Here is a 24,092-nt window from a genome sequence, read left to right as displayed (position 1 = left end):
TTGATCAAAACATCATGAAGATAGAAACAAGAAATTTGAAAAAAAAAAAAAAAAGTTTTAAAATTATATTTAAAAAGAAAAAAAAAGATTTTCATGCAATCTGGGGTGCCACTCGAGCTGATTCCTTTTTTTCTAAAGCAAACGTACAGCCCTAAATATGTAAGGAATGTTGATGTTGACATTTCATAATTAAATTTTCATGCCCGTCAATTGTTTTAAATATATCCAAATCGAAAATTTGCCTCCTCCTCCATTTCGTGATGCTACTGCATGTTTTAGGAAAGTCTTTCATTTTTCTATTTTGTTTTTCTTGTAAGCTATTGTGCACATGTATTATTTTTTTTTTTTTTTTTTTACCCCTCTTTACTCTTAAATTACAGTTTCCACCAATTTAATTTTTAAATTCTGTTTTTATTATATTTTGTCATTGAACATTTCCATAGTTTCAAATTGATATATTACTTTTTCAGGAAACAACTGCTTATTTTGATGTGTGTGTATGAATAAAAATATAGCTACATTCCAAGTTTCAAAGTTTTATTAAATCTTACCATTCAGTTCTTTCAGCATATCAAAATTTCCATACATTCAAAAACTAATTTTGTGATGCAGAAACAATTATTTATGCGTCAATATGGAATTTTCTCTTTCGTATTCGTTCATTCATTCATTGCCTCCATTCAGTCTCAAAAGACAAAGGATAACCGCTTTTGTGTTTTATTTTACTTCAGTCGAAGTTCTCAGAAGTCAAGGGGCCCACTACCTGGGGCTAACACTTGAAATCTATATGAGATACATAGATATTTGAATGTTCCATTTAAGTTAGTAGTAGTTGAGGGGCAAAAATCAGAAGCTCACAGTATTAATGCCGGTGTCCCTCAGGGGTCCATCCTGGGCCCGACTCTTTTCCTGATCTACATTAATGATCTTCCAAATCACATCCTTACATCATTTGTAGACATTTATGCTGACGACACTAACATTTATGGTAGCACATCTAAGACCGTAAACGACCAAGTTCTCTCCAATTCTCTCTCCTCTGATCTTGAGCACATAGTACAATGGGGAAAGGAGTGGCTGGTTACTTTTAATACATCTAAAGCCAAGCTTCTCTCTTTACATCATCAACATTCTAATCCACATCTGGCATCAATTGAAATGAATGGCTCTCGTCTTCAGGAGGCCTCAAGTTTTGACAAGCTTCTGGGCTTGACCATTACTCCTGATCTTAAATGGAACACGTACATCAAATCTGTTGCCAAGGCCGCTGGAAAAATGGTGGGATCTTTCTATCGATCCGGTAAATATCTCACTGCTGATGCTATTCTCTATCTATATAAGAGCCAGGTACGTCCAAGGATGGAATACTGTTGTCACATCTGGGCAGGAGCTGCTAGAAAGGACTTGTCCTGCCTTGATAGAGTTCAAAATAGACTTCGTAGCCTCGTAGGAGATGTCCTTTTCTCTTCGCTGCAACCTCTATCTCACAGAAGAGATGTTGCGAGTTTGTCTCTGACGTATCGTTATTTTCATGGAAAGAGTTCGACTGAGCTTCAATCTATGGTTCCCCCCTCGCCAAACTTTCACAAGAAACACTCGTCTAGCTGTAAACACTATCAATAATTCCCCCCACTCTTTATCTATGCCTAAACCTAAACGTAGATTCCATGAACAAAGCTTCTTTCTTAGAACTGCACGCCTGTGGAATTGTCTTCCGTTTTCCTGCTTTCCGGCTGACTACAATATGGTTGTCTTCAAGTCTAACGTAAATAAGTTCTTGATGAGCCGTTCCATATAAGTTATCAAATTTACCAAATTTTCATTACTATCGATTACTATATTGTCCAATTTCTACTGTACACTCTTTAACCATTATCCTTGAGTGGCCTCTTTGCCTTGATAATGTGGTGATGCCTTTGTAAAAAAAAAAAAAAAAAAAAAAAGCCTTTATCTCTCAAACACTGAGTTAGTAAAGAAATTGAGAACATAATCTTCCTCTCCCCAATTAACCATTTTTATACGTTGTAGTATATCTTTTGTTTTGGTATCTTGGTCTTACTGGATTCCAAGACAAGAATTTCTCTAGTCTGGTGGAATATCCAGCTTCGTGCTATTACTTGAGGTAACATCACTTGGAGAAGGTGCACCATTTCTCATAAAAGCTAATGTGGGTTAGCCATAGTGAGATCTTATTTGGCCAGCGAATACTATGTGATTTTGAATATTTGGTCAGGGTTTACTTTTATGGAAAAAGTATCCTCATGCCAGGTTGTTCTGACAAACCCCTGTACAGAGAGACCTTAGACATTCGAGGGTTGTGTCTAGTAGGCATTCAAGTTCTCTCCCTGTGTGGGCAGCTACATGTGTGATTGTGAGGCAAGGTTTGCACAATCTCCAACCACACCTCTCTTGAATCGGCACCGTTTGAGTCCAGTGGCAAGGAAAAGTCCAGGACAACTGGAAACAATGCTGAGATAAGCAGAGAGCACATACAGCATTTGGAAGTCCCAAATGGTCGCCCATTTAATACTGACCAGGTTAAACCTTGCTTTACTTTGGTGATCCAGTGGGAACTGGTATGTCAACGTGATTATGCCGTACATATTATTATATATTATGCATATATTAATCAGAAACTTTAAATGACATGGGCATGACTATATATTGTTGAAAATAAATTCTATAGAAAAGTTAATATTGTATATTTATTTATGTAGCCATCTTGGTTAATGTTAATGAAATAAAATCTTGGAATGTAACTATATTGCTATTCATTTATATATGCTCTGTGGTTATATTTAACAACCATTGAGCTTCTAAACTAAAAGGATTGGTATACACAAAAGGTGAAATCTAATTGAAAAAGCATATTTTACCAAAAACATTATTGGAACAAAAAATTAATTACAGAAAACTGCAACTTAGTTTTTAATTTATTTTTTCCTTTTTAAAGCACATAATATAATTCTGTCAGACATTTTGGGGGGAACTTTTCAGAAACCTTTGGCTCTTGTCCAGAATTCCCTTTATATTAAACAGAAATAAAGAAAAATCTATGATGTACCGACCCATGATGAAATGAAAATATCATATTCCAAAAATCATGTAAATTGATCAAGTTATTTTATTTTTATACAGAAAACCATTTTTAAGCAATTAATGGAAATTTGTAGACATTACAACATTAATCATGTTTGAATTATTGAGTTAGCTCCCCCCCCCATTGTTTTAAAAATGGCAGACACGATGTCCGCTTCTCGGTTAGCAATAAAATTTGGTTTTCTTAATTACAAAAAACTACTTGATCAATTTGTGTTTTATTTGTCTTCAATTGCTGGGCACTGTCATAGAGTGGCGGGCACCATCATCCATAGTGGCCATTGCTCTTTTAAGTTGGCTACTGTTACTTCATGGCACTGGTAGGCATTGCTGTTTAGAGTCGATTATTGCTGAAGTTAGGTGGTAACTGCTGTTTTGAGTTAGTTCATTCCAAGTACTGGCATTTATATGCAGTCACTGGTGGGCACTAGCTGCCTTAACAATCGTTCAATAGCTGTAAACGTCACTCAAAAATGACTGACCAATGTTGTATTTTGTTTCAAGGTTAGCAAAGCAAGGAGCACCCTATTCTCTGTCCTATGGCAACCTGGTTAGCTCTATTTGTGTTGATATGTTTTTGTACTTATGCAGAATACGGACCGTGCTACTTTTTAGCTATGATGTTCAATTTAAATGTGATGTTATACAGTATTGTTTGTGTATGAAAACGTGAGGTGAAAGTCCATAATAGTTGCAAAAAGCTGCCATTATTTTAACACTGTTCGTATTCTGCGTAAGTATGCATTTCTGAAGCGATAAGCGACTACAACTACTGTGAGCCAGACGGCTGCAATGGTACTAACAAGAAATAAACGGAAAAGAATAAAGTTTTACTTTAAATGTCAGTTGTGATATTCGATTCCTTTTATCGAGCCAAAACCAAGCGTGTGAAGGTAGATATTAGTGTGCGTTGTTCGTTAGAGTCAAAGTTAACATTTTTGTTAACACCATGTTGTTTAGTTTAGTTATGGATAGTGTTTTTAACTCTTCAAAATGCCCTTAATCCAATTTCTCCTTATTCTGTCATCCTTGCCACAGCCATTAATGAAGAGTGCTTAATCGGTGTAAAGTGAATATCGTAAAACTAAAACTGCCTTCCTTAATCTCTTATGCCATTCAAAAACTAATGCTCAATTCATGCAAGGTTGTTCAAAAACAGTTTTAAACATTCTGTACATTTCTGTGGCATGTTTAAAACAGAATTTTTTTGCATAGCGTTCTTTCAAAGTGTCCGCACGTCCAGATGACATTTTTGACAATCCGGCTTTAGTAGGATGTATTTCAGTTCTTGCTGTAGCCGTTCATTTGAACCTGAAATCATAAAAATTGGTCAATCATCTCATGAGAAGTATAGCAATAACATACTGAATTATCAAGAGCCTCCTTTTTAATCTGTTTCGAAAAGGGCTGCTTGTACAAATTGGATCTAGTATCTTTGACTATAAATGTAAACTAATCTTTAAAATGAAGTGTAGGTTTATTTTAATATACAGCATAATCGTGTTGACACGCCGGTTCTCGGCAGATCACCGAAGTTAACCAACGTTGAGCCTGGTTAGTACCAGATGGGTAACCATTTGGGAATTTTACACACTGCATGTGCTCTCTGCTTATCTCGGCATTTGTTTCTAGTCGTCTTGCACACTTCACTTGTCACTGGTATTTAACAATATCGACTCGGGAGAGGTGTGGTTGGAGATTGCGCACCTCCTGCCACAAAAATTTCACATGCAGACACCTCTTCATGACTATCATAGTCTGTTAAAGACTGAAGGAGCCCCCCCCCCTCTCAGGTTTATTTTGAAAAAAGATCTTCAAAGTATCCAATTGTTATTGGATTTAGTTCATGATGGGTGTTTTTAACTATTTGAAATTCCTTACTGATATTCCCTTAATCTGATAAATTTTTGTAAACAGCCAATGAAATTGACTGGAACTTGTGAATAACTAATGTAAAGTGTATTGGAGAAAAAATAAACACGGATGGTGTTGATGTAAAAAATAAATAAATAAATAAACAAAAACAACTATGATACATGTAAAAAAAATTCCTGGTGTCCTAGAGAAAAGTGAGAGAAAAAAATAATTAGTGAGTAAATATTGTGCTACCACTGGTAAGAATGACTCTCCTAGGAATTGTTATAAGAATTTATGATAATGAATGAAAGCGACTAATAATAGTTACAAAACTTACATCAGATATTGGCTAGTAGTCTGACCACATTGAATTTTTATATGTGGCGTGTGAGTTTGCAAAGCTATAATTTTTTTTTTTTTTTCTGGGTAGGAATAATCATGTCTGTTTTCTTATATATAGGGATATAGAGGGAATTTTTTGCAATAACCAAATATGCTTCCGAAAAGTCCCCCAAAAATGTCTGACAAGGATTAATAAACAAATCACGAAGTTGCAATTTTTGTGTCCTAATTTTTCTTTTTTTTATTTCTTCTAATGTTTGGTAAAATAAAAAAAAAAAATTGTGTGGCTATTTCATTACAAAATATGTTAGTGGACCAAAAGTAGGTATACAGTATCTACAGTATATACAGTATATTTCATTCAAAATATGTTAGTGGACCAAAAGTAGGTATACAGTATCAGTTATCAACTTTTTATTAAATTGATTAATAATTAAAAAAAATTTTAATATTGTCTGCTTGTTTAGAAATTGGAACATGCATTATCTCACACGATTGCATCGATAAGCACCTTGGTACCGTCTTTCTGAACATTAGTATGCTTTCAATTTCAGTAGGCACATTAAATGTTACAAGAGTGTTTTCGCTATAGTGGAGAGATGCATGTTGTATGAATTTTCTGTTATTTTTCCTGAGTCACGGACGTCCTAGACATTTTAACTTTTCGACAAGTCTCAAATTTATTTCAGGCTTGTGGTATAAGTATCCAATGGTTATTTTGCATATCCCCTTGCAGAATTTTCATTCTTCTACTTCTGATTTAGAATTGGCCATTATGTCCTTAACTCACATTAATTGCCACCATTGTTCTTAAAAGCCATATAAGTAGAATATAAACTAAACTGTATACCTACTTCTAGGTCACCCCCCTTTTTTTTTCTTTTTTTTTTTAAATATCTGTTAAAAAAAAATGAAAATGTTTTGTTTTATCCAATGAACTCTGGCAAGTATCCCCCTCTATATTGTCCCCTACAGACGACAGAAGTGGCCCATCTACCTTGCTGCCACAAATGGAAGGTCTTATGTTGCAGATGGTCGAAGTGCACAAAACTACCCTCGCAGCGACCGAGGTGACGACCACCCCGGCTATGGTAGCCTACACTGGATTCAGCCCGCTGCCTGCATCTCAGTGTACCTCCTCCCCTTCTTCTGCTGCCTCCTCTTCATCTTCTGCATCTTCTTCCCCAACTCTGTCCTCCTCCTCTTCTCGGTCAGACAGTAGGCGAAGAGCCAGTCCCACAGCCAGTGCTACCACGAATAATAAAAATAACGACATGGACAATGCTCAGACACTAACTGAAGATGACGTGCCGGTTGACATCACTGCCATAACTGTTACTACCCCTGCTACTCCAACTAGTCCTACCACGCCCACCACTCCTCCTACTGCTATCAACATTATAGTTACTCCGACCACTGACCCCAACAGTATGATCATCAACATGAGTCCCGATCAAACACCAGCTGATGCAGATGAGGATGAAAATATCTCTGCAGCTTCAGCAGCAGTGGGAGAGGAACCATCATCATCATCATCATCACCCACAGCGGCAGCAGCAACATCGGATGTAGCGACAGCAGCGATGGAAGCAGCAGCTTCTCCCAAAGTGGATGTAGATCTTGAAGCCGCTATGACTGGAAGCAACAGTCCAAGTGCAGTGACCAGTCCCGTGGAAGGGATGCTTGCGCTGCCCTCAACTTTAAGTAATGCAGGTGAGACGATGGGCTGTGCATGTACACACGCCTACACTTATATACATGCACACACACACACACATGCGCGCACACACATCACACAAATCCCATTTCACCTAGGCACACATACTCGCAAACACATGTGCATCTGTATGTATATTTGGCCAGCATTCCTTCCTATAATTTTATTTTATTAAATATTATAGATATTCTGTCTGCGTGTTTTCTGATTCGTTCTAGTTTCGTAATGAGTTTCTGACAGTATGAGTAACTGATGATGGATTCTGATGGATCAGAAAGAATTGAGTAAAAAATGATTATGGCAGATACATCGGCCAGAAACAAGAACACTCATTAGCAAACTAGAACAAATCAGAACTAAAGGTTGTAGATAGAAATTGTCTGTAATATTTACTGAAATATATATGCGTGTTTGTGTGTGTGATTGGAGAAAGCATTTTGTGTGAAAAGGCTTCATTCTATTCGTATTGTATTAGGACCAAGGGAAGAGTCTATCAGGTATGTGTACGCAGTGTAAAAGTGAAACCTGGCCAGTAAGGGTTGAGGACATGCGTTGCATGGAGAGAAATGATATGACACGATGGATGCATAATGTGCGCGTTAAAAGATGGACTTAGATCTGTTGACCTTTGAGAAAAATTAAATCTGTACCTTATCGGGAGATGTGTGCAGAACAGAAGCCATCAATAATATAACCATGTTAGAATGTGTGGGTTAGTAAATGCAAAGGAGTTTTTTTTAGCAAGTGTCATACTTTAATGGTTATATTTGATAAATATATTTGATGTCTCGTGCACTATTCGTATAAGATATCGATACATATTATTCAATTGGAATTCATTATTGAGATGAGTATTATCTATGAATGTATTTATTGCAGACTATTATAGTTATCTTTCCTTTTTTTTTTAATGAGGTGAAACAACAACTAAAAAAGATGAGGATAATAGTCCGCAATAAATAAATTAACAAGATATCGATGTCTCAAACTTTTACTACTGCTTTGTACAGCTCCAAGTGCTGGCTGTCAACAAAGAAAGACGGAATTTTAAACATGTATGATTTAAAAAAAAAAAATTTTTATTTAATTATTTGGACTATTATCCCCATCTTCTATATAAAAGATGAGGATAATAGTCAGAATTATTAAAAACAAAAATTATAAAATTTACTCCTCTCCAAAATAATTCCAAACTAATTCAATAATGTATGAATTTATGTTAGTGAGGATGTCTATTTGTCTGTGTGGGTGTACATATCTATGTGTGTACATATGTGTGTGTATAATCAATGCTTCATTGCAGGAAATGAATCTGCCACCACCCGCTTTTTTTTTCCTCTTTTTAAGAGTGCTGGAAAAGTTTGCATAATTTAAATATAATTTAAAAAAAAAAAAAAAAAAATACATCTTTTTGAATATTCGAATTTGGTTTGTTGAGATGAATCTGCTGTTCTAGTTTTAAAGATATTTTTTTTTTAATTATTTTTTTTTTTTAAAATTTCATTGATCTTATTTCTTGTCTTTCCAACACCTTTTTCTACACCAATTTCATCATCAAACATTTTTTTTTTATTAAATTTCCTTCACGAATCCTGTCTCTTCTTGCTTTGATGGGGTTTATCATCATTTGCCATCCTATTTATACTATCGATATATCACTTTGCTTTATGCTAACCCTGTCACCTAGCCTGTTCATTTTTATTTTAATTAAAAAAAATATATATTACCCTTGAAATAATATGTAGAAAGAAACCTTGTGTCACTAAAAGTCTTCATATAAGTCGTCAGATTCCATAAACTTTTAAAAATTAGAACAAAGCCGAATTCAGATAAAGTTTTACAGCGATTAACAAAATTCTTACCTTTGATCAACAATATTATCTTTGTCCAAATTTTTCTGATATTTCAAGACTAAAAGCTCCTTTTCAAAGTAAATACAAAGTGGATCCACGTTTATGTAATTGTGACATGAAGCAGGTTTTATGACTGCAGCAATTAACATATAGACTTTTTTTTTTTTTTTTTTTCATTGAAAACATATTGTAGAAACATCACTTAAAGCTTCTGTACATACTTTCTAGATTTCATCAATTTTAAAAAATTAGAAGTAAGCTGAATTCCGCTAAAGCTTAGTAACAATTAACAAAGTAATTTAGCTTTTCGTGATGTTTAAGTGCACTTTCATGGATAATCCAATCAGAAGTTTATTAATAAAATCTAGAGTGCTCCACATGTTGGAAACTCGAGATGTAATGTGAGAATATGTGTGAGGGTTCAAATTATGACATGTGGAGACCTTCGGAATTTTATTAATACATGTCTGACGATTGGGGAAATCCATGAAATTGCAGTAAAATGTTAAACTAAGTCACTTAAAAAAATTTTATATATATATATATATATATATATATATTGGGATGATTAATCGGAATCAGGAATCTGAAAAATCGGAAGGTTTGGTGGTATCGGAATCTGTAAAATTGAAGCCAGTTTTCCGATGCCCAAAACAATTCTTTTGTCTTTTATTAATTGATTTTGTTTAAAGTAAAATCTTCCATTGTTGGTAATAATGATAAGATAATAAATATTTATTGATTTTTAAATACCAGTAAAACTAAAATCGATAGATCATCTTCCGCAAATGTAATTTTGACGTTTGGGAAAATATCTGCATATTTAACATGTGCTTTTTACGAAGATGGGGAAAATAACAATCTTCAAGTTAAATAATTACAGATTTATAAAGAATCGGAATCAAGAATTTAGTATGGAATCCGTAATTGTATCGGAATAGGGAAAACATTGGAATCGTCCTATCACACACACACACACACACATATATATTTAGTAGAAATGGTAATTAATAAAAACCTGAAGAAAGTGCTCAATACTGTTGTAGAGCAAATATGCGTTTTATTTTTTATTACCGTATTTTTCTGTTAAGTTACGGTCGTGTAGCCGAAACAATAATGTAACTTAACAGAAAAATATGGTAATAAAAAATAAAACGTATATATCTTGAAAATGGAGGTAGATGGAATTTCTTAATTCATGAGCAAGGTATTATTCTGCCAAATTGTTCATTTATGCGTACACACAACACATAAATCCCTTTGGAATATATATTCATCGTTATATATTTTAATTCCCTTTTCTAATTGTGGATTTTTTTTGTTATGTTTTGGTTTACAAAGTTTGTTACTTGAAATATATGAAGCCAATATTTTGAAGACTAAACATTTTCATACATTTTTTTAATCTGTAAACACAAGATAAAAACTCACATTTACACATAAACAATTGGTAATTTTAATACAAATGTATGTTATCATATAAGTTAAAAAGTTATTCAGAAGTTTAGTTTCATTTGTTCATGTTGTTTCTGAGGAATATTTGACAGTGAGACGAAACTGTTTGGCTTGCTAAATTCTTATTAAAATGAGTTCAGGACCATTGGTCATCTGGAAGAAACAGAAAGATTCTGTATTTTCCATTTGGTTTTACTTTAGGCAACCTCGGACACCCTGTTCTATTTTTGTCCTTCAGTCCTCTCATTCCGTAAGCGATGCTTCTGACAAAGGGTTAAGAATTCCTGTTTTCTGGGTCTGTATTGTTAAATGGGTGATATGTGGAGAGTTTGAATCCTCTCGGCATTCATCATCCAACTGTCAATTTGTTTTCATTAATCCTTATCCTTGAGTGGTTTTTGGCCTCTACAAATGGTGAGCCAATAGTGAAAAAAAGAAAATTTATTTTTATTCTCATTCAACACACACAAAAAAAAAACACTTCACTTTTATAGTCTAAGTATTGGATTTTACTTTGTCAAAAGGATTTTCAAAAGGAAGTAAGGGTGTACACACACACAAAAAAAATTGTTGACGGTATTTTTTCTTGGATCTTTAATCATTTTTAAACTTTTTTTTTTTTTTTTTTGAATGTTTGAATTCTATAGTCTAAGTATTTTATTTTCCAAAAAGAAGGGTTTCTTCTGAAGAAGAAAAAAATTCTGATATTGTTTTCTTTATCCTCATCCAGCAATTTGAAAAAAAAAAAGTTTTAAATGTTTAAATTATATAGTCTAAGTCAGGGATGGCCAACCTATGACACTTGTGTCAATAATGGTACATTGCAAAATTACAAATGGCACGCTGAATCAGATAATAAAATTAAAAAAAAAAAATGTGCCTGATCTTAAAAACAAAAAATAATAAATAAACTAATTCTTGAAAAACTGATTCATAAATAAAGTTTACAATGATAAATTCTAATCTGAAATAACTATTGTTTTCATAAATTTTTGTGGTTCCATGTGCATCTTTTAGTAGGTATAACTTTTCATTTTCACTTACTATATAAGTTTTCATTTTTTTTTTTTTTTTTTTTTAACCCTCATAACAAAAAAAACAAAAAAACAATCAATGCATATTCAAAATCTATTAAAGTAATATTCAATATTTAAAATGTTTTCCTCTACCCTTCTGTTCTGTCCTCACTATTACATTTGGTGTATATATATATATATATATATATATATACTAGCCTGGGTGTCCGGCATTGCCCGGGTGTTTGGAGGTGTGTGTTGAACAAAAGAAAAAAAGTGGTAGTAGGATACCGTGAAGGAGGAAAAGAACGTGAAAAAAAAAAGTGATGTCTTTGCCGTTGCGTCGATCGCCAAACCGGAAATGGCGAATGCTTAAATTAAGGCTAGTTAATCGAAAAGAGGGGATGATTTTTGAAAATATCGGAGAAAAAGTGACCCTATCCTTGTAAAAAAGTGCCCAGTTGAGGGTGACGGAATTAATGTTTTTAGCCAATTTTTCGATATTTGTCGTTCAAAGGGTCGAGCTTCAAAATAATACCGATCTTGTGAAAATATGTTGCAATCAAAAATTCCATGTGTAGGCACCCTTATTATTCATAGTCTATCAAGACTAAAGAGAGCTACCATATATGGGTATAAATAGTCTGTCAAGACTGAAGGAAGCTACCATATATATATATATATATATATATATATATATATATATATATGTGTGTGTGTGTGTGTGTTTTTCCACTTTCCTCATTTCCGTCTTTATTGACTTGATGATTTAATAAAGTTCTATGTAATTTTTATTCCTCATTTTTTTTTTTTTAATTTATGAATTGCTCCTCTTAACCGAGTAGAGCTATCTTTATGAAGAAAATATTCTTTTAGCTCATTTATTGTGATATAATTTCAAATAAGTATTTGTATAGCTAAATTCATATTACACTATTTTCAGGAACTAAAAAAAAAAACATGCAAGTTTGTGTGAAAAAAATAAATAAATAAATAAAAATGGTTGGCTATCCCTGCTCTAAATTCTTCATTCAATTCAGAGAAAGGAATTTCTCTGGAAAATGAAATACAAAAAAAAAAAAAAAAAAAAAAGAAGAAAATGTTGATATTTTTTGTTGATGTATTCAAAAGTGTTATGCGAAAAAAAAAAAATTAAAAAAGTAAAATAAAAATAACAGCAGCAACAGCAAAAGCGTTTTAGCATTAAGTACTACTATTAAGTAATATTTTGATTAAGTTAAGGGTTGGTCAATTCTACCAATGATGGGTTTATGGTCATTATTGAATTGAAGCTATGTACAATGTCTATTTAAAATATGCTTGTATGTTTTAATATATTGCTATTCTATGCTTTTTATGTTACTGTTTTTGTATGTCTTTTATATTCTTCATTGACTGTATATATTGCATGCTCTGAAAAATCTTACATTTCATATTTTGCATGTTTTTTCTCTTCATTGGAATGTGTATCTGACCCTTGACCTGTGTTTCTATTTCTATAACCATTTTTTCTGCATGTTAAATTCTTGCATTTTGCTCTCACCTGCTTTTTGTGCAAATTTTTCTTTTTTCCTTTTTTTTGTTTTCTTTTGTCTTAAATACTGATTTTGAAAGTAAAAAAAAAAAAAATTTGATTTCTTTTTGTATCAACTGAAATGCCTCAAGAAAATACTACCATTCTTTATGGTAATGTATACAATTAGATATCTTTATTTTATTTTGAATTGTGTGTGTGTTAAGGGAGTAAATTATCAATCATGGTGCTTTTTACTGAAAGCCAACTCATAATTCAACTAAGGATCACTTACTGGAGGCCTATTTTAAAATGTTTCAATTTAACACACCAAAAAAGAATATATTAAATTAGCGGTCGTAAAGTATGTATAAATATTATATTTTATTTCATGCTCATTTCGTATTTATTATTATAGAGCCAATTCTTTATTGATTATTATCTAATAAATAGTTATGATTTTAAGTTATTAAAAAAAAAAAATGTGACTTGGGTACCATCTGCTAGAATTAAAACCAGAACGTTTAACACTCCACCCTTAATCGTTATTTATCTCTCCAGTGCCATTTTTTTACTGGTTAAAAGACAAATAGAAAGTGTGCTACAGGTCTAAATACCCTATATATCAAATTTCAACTCTGTAGACCAAATATTCAGAGAGTGTTTGGTAGAGACTTTTCGCACACACACCGACAAGGTCACTTATTTCATATATATATATATATATATATTTCTGTGTGCTAGAACGTTTTCATCTTAATTTCTACGCAATTATGCAGAATGTAGAAACTATGCATAAATAGAATTCAGCATGAATAATAGTGAAATGAAACCAATCCTCTAATAAGAAACCATTAGAAAAAAAAAAAAAAAAATGAATGCATAATTAACGCTCGTTTTCCAAAGGAATATGTAAATTAGTTACCCTTCAAGTATTCGTTCGCATATTCATAACTTAATATATTTAGAAGTTTGTTTTAATAATTTCTAAATAGAAAAAGTAGGCTTTTAATATCAATGTCAGAGCAAAAAATAACAACCCCCCCCCAAAAAAAAAAAAAACAAAAAAACTCAACTTTATTGGTGTATAAAGATTTGTTTCGGTATTTTCGAAACAAGGATTAATAATTTGGGTGATTCAAACTAGTATTCTCATTCCGGATGTTATTCTCACAACCATTTGGCCAACATAACATCCGACCTCTTTCAGGTGCGTCTTGTCGAAATTAAACAAAAACTACCTTGAAACTTAATCTTATCATTTCTGTTTTCCTCTGTGAGAGCTACAAATTCATCGATGCAGCTATAAAACTACTTCCTGCCATTATATGACGTGTGAATCTGATATGAATTTACGGGGGTCAATCCAAAAGTAAAGCCTCCTATTTTTTTCCCCCAATTCCAAAAAATTGAAAAGCATAAAAACTGGGAGTGGTACCATTAAAACGAGAGACCGTTCGTGCTCCAGAATTTATTTTTTTACATGGTCACCACCTTTCTCAATGCACTTTTGCCAGGAATTCAATAATACATCTCTGCTGCTGATACACATCCATGACATGGGTTGCTTTCCTCATTTCACACAGTCAGTATCTTCGACAGAGATGGAACTTGCAACTCATAAAGGCATAAGGCCAGTCATCATAACAATGCAGTTTACACTCCCCTGATCTATTTGGATGGAATAAAAAAAAAATATGAGGCATTACATCTGGGACTACCGTCATACTTTGAAAGAAAGTATTAATCTTGAAATATCAGCAAAACTTTGACAAACATGATATTATTGATCAAAGATTTAAAAAAAAAAAAAATGTAAAAAAATAGAAATAAAAATGATTGCATGTCATTTATGTCTCTTATCTGATTTCTAACCTGAACTTTTTTTTTTTTTTAATAAAGTCTGTATTTTCAGTCTTCAAAACCTCAAACCTATGTAACAATAAGGTGTTTGGGAGTAACACAAAATGCTATTTTAATCCAGAGAGAACTTGAATAGCTACTAAACACTATCTTCAACCTCTCTGTACAGGGGTTTGTCAGGAGAATCTGACACGAGATTTCCACTGACCAGTAAACCCTGGCTAAATATTAAAATATATAATCTTAAATGGAATACGTACATCAAATCTGTTGCCAAGGCCGCTGGAAATATGGTCGGATCCTTCTATCGATCCAGTAGATATCTCACTGCTGATGCAATTCTCTATCTATATAAGAGCCAGATACGTCCAAGGATGGAATACTGTTGCCACATATGGGCAGGAGCTGCTAGAAAAGACTTGTCCTGCCTTGATAGGGTTCAAAATAGACTTTGTGGCCTGGTGGGAGATGTCCTTTTCTCTTCCCTGCAACCTCTATCTCACAGGAGAGATGTTGCAAGTTTGTCTCTGCTTTCTCGTTATTTTCATGGAAAGTATTCGACTGAGTTTCAATCTATGGTCCCACCCCCTCACTAAACTTTCACAAGAAACACTAGACTAGCTGAAAACATTATCAATAATTTTCCCCACTCTTTATCTGTGCCTAAACCTAAACATAGATTCCATGATCAAAGCTTCTTTCTTAGAACTGCACGCCTGTGGAATTGTCTTCCGTTTTCCTGCTTTCCAGCTTTCTATAATATGGTTGTCTTCAAGTCCAACGTGAACAAGTTTCTGATGAGCCGTTCCACTTAAGTTAACAAATTTACCAAACTTCCATTACTATCGATTACTATATTGTCCTTTTGACTACTCTACACTCTTTAACCCTTATCATTGAGTGGCCTATCGGCCTTGATAAGTGGTGCTGCCTATATAAAAAAAATATATATAAAGAGAAAGAAAATTAAAACTGTAAGTTGAACTTTACAATCAAAATTTATTGTTCGACTGCATACTCCAAAAAACAATTTACAAAGTCCTTTCAAAGGAGTCTCAAAGAATGCTATTCTTGTTATTCTTCTCATCAGAGGACATAAAGAAATCAGCAAATTATATTTGTAGCAATGCTAGAATTTGCTGGTTAAGGCATTATGTAAAAATAACTAATATAAAAACAAAACCGCGCATAATATTTCAGCTTGAATGAAACTCCTCGAGTTGATCCAAAATGCAAAATCGTTCTTTAGATAGAATGTATTCCAAAATAAGTCCAGGGTGATGATGCATATAATCCGATTGGAAAGTTTTCAAAACAGCCGAAATAATGAAAATTAAAATCCACTTAGGATGGTTATTCTATACTGGCTTATATAAGGATTGATGCACCTTCTCTTAGTGATGTTACCTATAGCAACAACACTAAGCTGGATACTCTACCAGACTCAATGAATTCTTATCCTGGAATCCAGCAAGACCAAGAGACTAAAAAAAACATAGTATAATATAATTAACTGATCAGTAAGTGAGAGGAAAAGTAATATTACTAACTTCTTTATTAACTCGGCGTTTGAAAGGTAAAGATGAACTTTACTGGAATAATCGAATATCTATGTATCTCGTATAGAGATCAAGTGTTTGCCCCAGGGAAAAGGGCCCCCTTGATTTTTGATTATTTCGACAGAAGTAAAATTTAATGAGAGATTTAAATGAGTAACAACCTCAAATTATTAAATTAACCCTTTTTTTTTTTTTTTGGCCTTATAAGCCCCAATTCTTGTCCATATTAAAACATTAAATTATTTTTTAACAACAAAACTTTGTTTAATTTAAACAAAGTTTGTTTAAACAAAATAAATTTGTTTTTGACTATTAAAATGATTTCTAATATTAATGATAGTTTTTTTATTATTATTATCGCTATTTAGGTTATAATATAATTATTTTAAGATTGTTTTAATATTTTTTACATATTCATTCATTTTTTTTTTTTTAATTATTATTGCTATTTAGGTTTGAAAAAATGTAAATCATAGATCTATAATGTCATGCTGAAACTATAATTATCTTAAGGTGTTTGTATTATAAGAAAGTCCAAATAATTCAGTTTCAATCTCCTTTATTTGCTGAGAATTTCCTATTAACATGCAATATTTTCCATTTTTAAAAGTGGTAATGACATCAGATGAATTTTGCAATATATTATTACGTAAAAAAAAAAAAAAGAAAAAAAGATTTATAACAGATGGAAAAATTGTGAGTGATAGATGGATAAATATATAACAAATTATTGATTAAAAAAATAAACAGAATATCTTTAATAAAAAAATATTAAATTTATGCAATGAATAAGTTTTTTACAAAAAATTTTTTCAATTGGGCCTCCAGCTTTGGGTCAAAGTTGCGCTATGAATAGGCTTTCAGGTGGAACCTATCTTGGAATTGGGGATCATTTATTTAATGAACAAAAAACCTAAAACATTTACTAACAAACATGTTTGCATTTTGTAAATTCAACAAAATTATATAAAAATTGAATATTTATATATCATATACACTTGTTAATTTTGGTTGTAAATTTTTAAATTTTTGTATTAAAGAAGTATTGAGGAAATATAAGAAAAAAAAATGAATTTTCAAATATGAAATTATTTTTTTTAAATAATTATTAAACTCCATTTTGATATTCAAGTGTATTTCATTTGATTATCTGATTGTTTTGATTCTCTTTTTCTTTGATTGTTAAGGTCCAGTTCTTAAAAAAAATAATTCTCTGAAAGAAAATCTCAAGAAAAATGTAATTTTGTAAGATATGTTATATTTAAATGGAAAACATCACGGTAATATTGGTTATTATTATTATTATTGTTTTTTTTAACTGTTATTTTTTTATATATTCTGTGGCTGTTTGGTTAAACTCATTTCAAAGGAAACGTTGAGGAAGTGGGCCAATATTTTTTTTTTTTTTTTTTTTTTAGATAAAAATTTACAAATGTAAAATTTTGTACAATTTTTATATTTGTTCTAGTTTTTTTTTTTTTTTTTATAAAATAAGTAATGTACTAATAAGTTATTTCCCTTGTTGGAGATTTTGTCCCTTAGAAAGGAACTTTCGAGTGTACAGCTCTCTATAAATAAATTGTAAACTCACAAGTACACTGTAGTATGTTCTTGTACTATTACAGCTTGGAGGTTGTGCAGTGAAGCCAACAAACAAAAATAAGGATTAAAAAAAAATCAAATATACAACAAATAAATGTTATCATAGCCAATAAAAATTACTTTTCTACCTATCTGGCTCTTTTTTTGTGTGTGTTTTAGAATAGTTTTAAATGCTCTCTATTTCATCAAAAACATTCCCTTTTTATGAGTTGTTAGCCAACAAGATGGCCGCCAACCTAGGAAATAATCACCATCATATCGTATTAATTCAAAGATTCTGTTGTTGGCCTTGATTTCCTAATGTATTTCTACTGAGAATTTTTTCTAGAAAGAAATCTAATACTTACGGGAAGGACTACGTCAAGGTTGCCAACATCCTAAGTGAAAGTGAATTTTGTGGAAACCAACTGGATTTGAACTTGGGACACCCAGGTTGCCAGTCCATGTTGTTAACCACTGAACCACCGTCACCTTTCATGGGAAACGATGAAGAAAGTTGGCAGCTATCCTGTTGGCTCCCAACTTGTAAAAAGGGAATATTTTCGATGAAATAAAAAGCATTTAAAACTACTTTAAAAATATTCAAAATAATGAGTCAGGTAGATAATAAATCCAAATAAATCCATTTTTATACCTATAGTAACATTTATTTAGTGTACATTTTATTTTTTTAATTTTCCCAAAATCTTTTTTAAAAAATTACTATGGAATTTTTTTAAAGAGGATATTCGATTGTTCAATTGCTTGTTTTGACAGGCGATCGTGGAGAATTTTTATGGCTTGATTAGTCTATTCAGCCCTCAAGGTTACCCTCACCTTATATATATAATTGAAATAAAGATAAATATTTATTTTTATATTAGAACCTATCAAGATAATAAAAAGTTCAATATACTAGATAGAGCAATTAAAAAAAAAAAAAAACGAAAAATTGAATAAATTGCAGTATTTATCATCCATCAAAAAGTCAAACAAGAAAGAAAAATCCTTAAATCATCGATTTGTAAACATATGCTTTTTCATCAGCAGTGAAAAAAAATGTATTACTGATGAGCAAAAAGCATAGAAAATTTGAAATTAAAAAATATATATTTTCAAATATAATGAGGTATATATATATATATATATATATATATATATGATTAGTTTTTTTGGAAAAAGAAATCCAGCAGAGTGCTCAATTAAAAGGAAAATCCGAAATGTAAGCATATTTATATTTTGTGTACACAATATATATATATATATATATATATATAATCATAAGTGATATATTATAATACTAATGTTTAGATTCTTTTCATCAGATATCTGCAAAAATCTATAGGTTGAGGATTTTTAATTATTTTAATTCTTTGAATTTTTTTGATGAATTGATAAATATTGCTATTATTCAATTTTTATTTTCATCAATATATCTATATATATATATATATAGTAAGTTATGAAAATATATATGGCAATTAAGCTACACAGAATATTCCTCATTTCATTCTCATGATGTATATACATGTTAGATAATTTAATAAGACTCCTATAGAGCTGTGCATATGAAGTAAAAAAAAAAATCTACCTCAGCTCAAATCTAGCTCAGTATTTTCAAAAAAAGTTAGAACTGATATATATGTTTAAACACTACATTTAATCCTGATATATTGATTTTAATTCTCTCTGATAATAGGTTTTTTTTCTTCCCAGATTTAACCATAAGAAACTCTGCTTAGAAATGCGCGTAAATGAAAAGAACTTCAAACTATGGAATCCAGGTTTAAATATACTTTCAAGTCATATATATATATATATATGTGTGCAAATCGTGTATTAATTTATATATATATATATATATATATATATATATATATATATATTTATTAAGCAGTTAGATTTTAGAAATTAATATACTTCAAAAACAATGATTTATTTGAGGGAAATTTCATGACTTTTTATAGAGTAATTTTCTTGGCAAGTTAATATATCAGCATTTTGCCATTTTTCGTGCATGTACTTTTCTTGAAAAGCCTTTGAGTTCATCATCTTAGAAAATCAGCTACCCAAATTAGTGGGAGTATTTCCTTCAGAATTAAGTAAACTATACTATATTAGTTCTGTCACCGTCTTGAAATGCAATTAAAAACAAAGCCCTGTACCAAGATAATGCACAGCTTTTCTAGCATAAAATTTTAAAACAGATTCAATGGTTTTGTATTAAATTGTATTATAACGATATTGTAGGGTTTAAGCTTGCAATAGACATCCATAGAATCAAAGACAATAGTTTACTTTGTTTAAATTCAACAAAGCTCCGTAACAAGATTTTTTTCTTTTGACAAGGTATTTTACAGTGTTAACTATTATTTGAACTGAGAGCTCTTGATTTTTCAGAACTTTGTGATAAGATTGACTAGAAGAATAAATGGAGTATTAAAAACAATATAAACATCTTCTACATATTTGCCAAGGAAGTAGACTTTATTCCTAACACATATCCATATAAAAATTAAAGAAAATTCAGTCCTTGTCCAGAATTCCCCCTACATTTAAAAAAACAAGAAAACAATCTGCATGATGTACATATCAATAATGGAAAAAAAAATATTGTACACTAAATATCACGTAAATTGATCAAGTAGTTTTATTTTTATAAAGAAAATCATTTTTTAAGCAAATGGGAGTTTTTCCAAATGCCTCCCCGTCTCAACTCGCCATGTCTTCTTTGTCTTGAAAAATCTTTGAAATTTCAGTTATCTAGAGTTATTCTTTTCCTGTTCTCAAGATGGCATTGCAAGATCATCTCTCATAGTTTCATCATAAAATTTGATTTTCTTATTTAAAAATGAAACTACTTGATCCAATTACATAATTTTTGGTGTATGATATTTTCTTTCTATCACGGGTACGTACATCAAAGATTTTTCTTTATTCTATTAAAAAAAAAAAAAATGGTGCTTTTCCAGAATTCCCTCTATATTATAGAGGGAATTCTGGAAAAGCACCATTTTTTTTTTCTTTTAAAAAGTGAAATGAAAATAAGATTTAAAAATTTTTCTACATTTAAAATAAAATTCTACTAAAACTTATTTTTTTAATTAAAAAAAATCTAATTATAAAAAAAAAACTGTTACATGGAAAATTAACATTTTAGTCGAGTGAATTGCATGGGTAATTCTATATTTAAATTTTGTATAGATGTTTGTTACTAACAAATCTACTAAAATGACTTGGATATGATTAGTTTAGCTTTTGACTAACAAATGCTTGATTTGTCATCGGTATGCTTTGTCGATACATGCTCACTGCCAGCTTGAACTGGGAAGGCGCGAATGGCATATCACAATGGCGGGATCAAGGTTCCCATCTACCCCACCCCCTCCTAAAAAAAAAACAAAAAAAAAACTCATTTCATTGATTAATAATGATTGTCTACAATTAGTTATTCAAATCAGTTGTCTTTATATTTGATAGCCCACAAAAGAAAAAAGAAAAAAAAATGTACAAAACTAATTTTTGTAAATTAAGTATCACCAATTGTATGATTTTGACCAAATTGAGGAATATATACAGGTCTATACTAGTGTTGGGACGGAGAAAATCGAAACTTGGTGTATCTGAATTGGGGATGGAGGGGCTGTTTTCCAAACTTGGAAAGAATTTTTTTTTTTTTTGTTTAAAACTTAATTTTCCATAACTGTTACTAACGATAAAATAATGGATATTTGTTTTAAGCTATCAGTAAAACTAAAATCTATAGATCATCTTCCACAAGTGTCCCCCCCCCCCGTTTGCGAAGGTATATGCACATATTACGGGGGGGGGGGTCTTTTAAAATAAAAAGCAACTCTATAGCTGAATATTTAGAGATTTTTAAAAAGAAAAAAAATGGGAATCAGGAATTTAGAACAGAATTAGTAATTTTATCGGAATCTGGGGAAAACTGAAAACGTGAAGTTATGCCAAACCCTGTCAAATACCTTAGATATGTCAAGAGTTATTGCTCTACCAATAGAAAACTGCTTGATCAATTTATGTAATTTTTCGAATATATTTTTCGTTTTGTCATAGCAGGGCTTTACATTGCAAGTGAAACAGTCGCATTTGCAAATGATTTTTCAAAATGGCGACTAGAAATAATGAAACACTTACCTTTTTGGCAATTGCATTTCTTTCACTGACAATCTTCCAAAGCTCGCTACTGAGTGAAAAATATCTTTTCAACTTTGTTTTATTTAAAAAAAAAAAAAAAAAAAAAAAAAAAAAAAGTTAAATTATTTAAACAATAAAAGCTTAATAGAACAATATATATATATATATATATATATATATATAATTTTTTTTTTTTTTTTTAACGAAGTCTGTTAAAAAAAAACTTCTGGAGAAATTAGAATGTTTATACCTTCAAGTATTAACTTAAAATTTGTTGGATATTTAGAATTATTTATTTAAAATATACAGAAATATCTTTAGGATGTACATGCTTGTCGCAGAACAAAGATGTCACATTCTAAAAATCATATGGGTTTGGCTAGTAACTTTTCTATTTGTCTAGTAAATGAAAATATATAGTTATCAAAGGTCAACTAAAGATAAGTTTGTCCGTAGAGCCCTGCACGGGTATGTATAGCGTGCAGATTTGTCTTTTTTTTTTTTTTTTTTTTTAAATATAAGAGGAATTCTGGATGAGAATCAAATTTTATTGACTGTTCCGTCCTGTGAAGACCACACGTTTCCTTTTCTAGAGACTGTGTAAAGTCTTACGACAGAAAGTATAAACGTATCTCCAAAATTAAGACTCTGAAGACAGTTTATCATAATATCGACAGGTTTATTGAAGTTGACAAGGGTAAAAACTAAAACAAACGAACATAAAAATAGTGTAAAGCTCGTGTCGAAGGAAATGCAGTAAATGTTTAATATACGGGAGAATTAAATGATAAATCCCGAGGTCAAAAATACAAACGAAATAGGCAAAGTAAAGACAGAAAATTAAAGTTTCAGTAAAGAGACAAGAATTTGTATGCATTAGAACATAAATCTTGCATGTGTGAATTTAGAGTTATCTCCCTTTGTAAGTTTCAGTAAAGAAACAGGTGCAAGTCTATAAATGGTCCACAAGTAATATTTTTTATTATAAAAATCTGAAAAATTTTTTTATAATGTATGTATTTGTCACTGCATGAAAATGTCATATTCCAAAAAATTACGTAAATCAATCATTTTTTTTTTTTTTAAGAAAGTCAAATATTATGAGACATTATCAAAGAAAAACTTTACGCCATCTTGTTTTTGAATGATACACGGCTAGCGAGACCTATTGGGAATGTTTGGACTATAAGACCAGAAAGGGGCAGATAATCGACTTTCCACACTCAAGAAAAAAAAAAACTTGGAAAATTTTTTGAGGATGTTGAAAACAAAAATGTTTAAAATTCCAGCAAACGAGTAGTTTCCAAGACATGAAGAATTTTACATAAATTGAGCACCCACACGTTGACACTCCTCCAACAAAAATTCGGCAAATGTGTATTTCAGTGGTGTAAATTCAAGTTTTACACTAGTGGTGGCCATAAAGTGAGTGATCATTATACGTTAAATTATTATTGGAAAGTGATCCCCCACTTTATTTAAACTAACATTTCTTCATATCTTGGAAACTACTCGTTTGCTGGAATTTTAAACGTTCCTCAAAGACTTATAAATGTCTTAATTTTCCAAGTTTTTTTTTCTATAGTGTGGAAAGTCGATTGTCTGCCCCTTGCTGATCTTATATTCCAAACATTCCCAATAGGTGTCGCTAGCAGTGTATCATTCAAAAACAAGATGGCATGAAATTTTTCTTCGATAAAATGTCTCATAATATTTGATTTTCTTAAAAAAATAAAAAAATACTTGATCGATTTACGTGATTTTTGGAATATGACATTTTCATGCAGTGACAAGTATGTACATTATAAAGATTTTTTTTCAGATTTTTATAGTAAAAAAGATTACTTGTGGACCATTTATAAACTTGCACCAAGAAACAGGATATTAGGAAGGAGAATGTAGATAGGAAGTAATTTTCCGTTTTGATTTAAACAAGATGGCATCAATTTTTCACCTGCTAACACAATTAAAGTTTTGTTTTATAATTTAGTAATATTCAGGTAATTTCAACTGCATAATTTGGAAACTACCATTGTAACTTATTAGAATTGGCAAAAAAAATCAGTTGAAATGATTGTT

The 24,092-nt window shown here is 31.1% G+C and overlaps 1 protein-coding gene across 13 annotated transcripts in view; it reads left to right on the top strand.

The window, feature by feature from the left end:
* The window catches only part of LOC145255819 (pecanex-like protein 1), a 269,992-nt gene that overhangs the window by 113,118 nt on the left and 132,782 nt on the right, over positions 1 to 24,092 (top strand). For 9 of the 13 annotated variants that reach the window (XM_080114532.1, XM_080114536.1, XM_080114535.1 and 6 more), the window contains exon 4: positions 6,274 to 7,011. The exons of the other annotated variants lie outside the window; for them this stretch is intronic. In XM_080114532.1, coding sequence (XP_079970658.1) covers positions 6,274 to 7,011 — 738 coding nt within the window. The remainder of the gene's footprint in view (positions 1 to 6,273; positions 7,012 to 24,092) is intronic. 13 annotated transcript variants of the gene reach the window in all.

The sequence above is a fragment of the Euprymna scolopes genome, chromosome 31 (genome assembly GCF_053919585.1).
Source record: "Euprymna scolopes isolate OS-2025 chromosome 31, ASM5391958v1, whole genome shotgun sequence".
Taxonomy (NCBI): Eukaryota; Metazoa; Mollusca; class Cephalopoda; order Sepiida; family Sepiolidae; genus Euprymna; species Euprymna scolopes.
The sequence above is the reverse complement of the archived record's forward strand: the minus strand, read 5'-3'. Positions and strand labels throughout refer to the sequence as shown.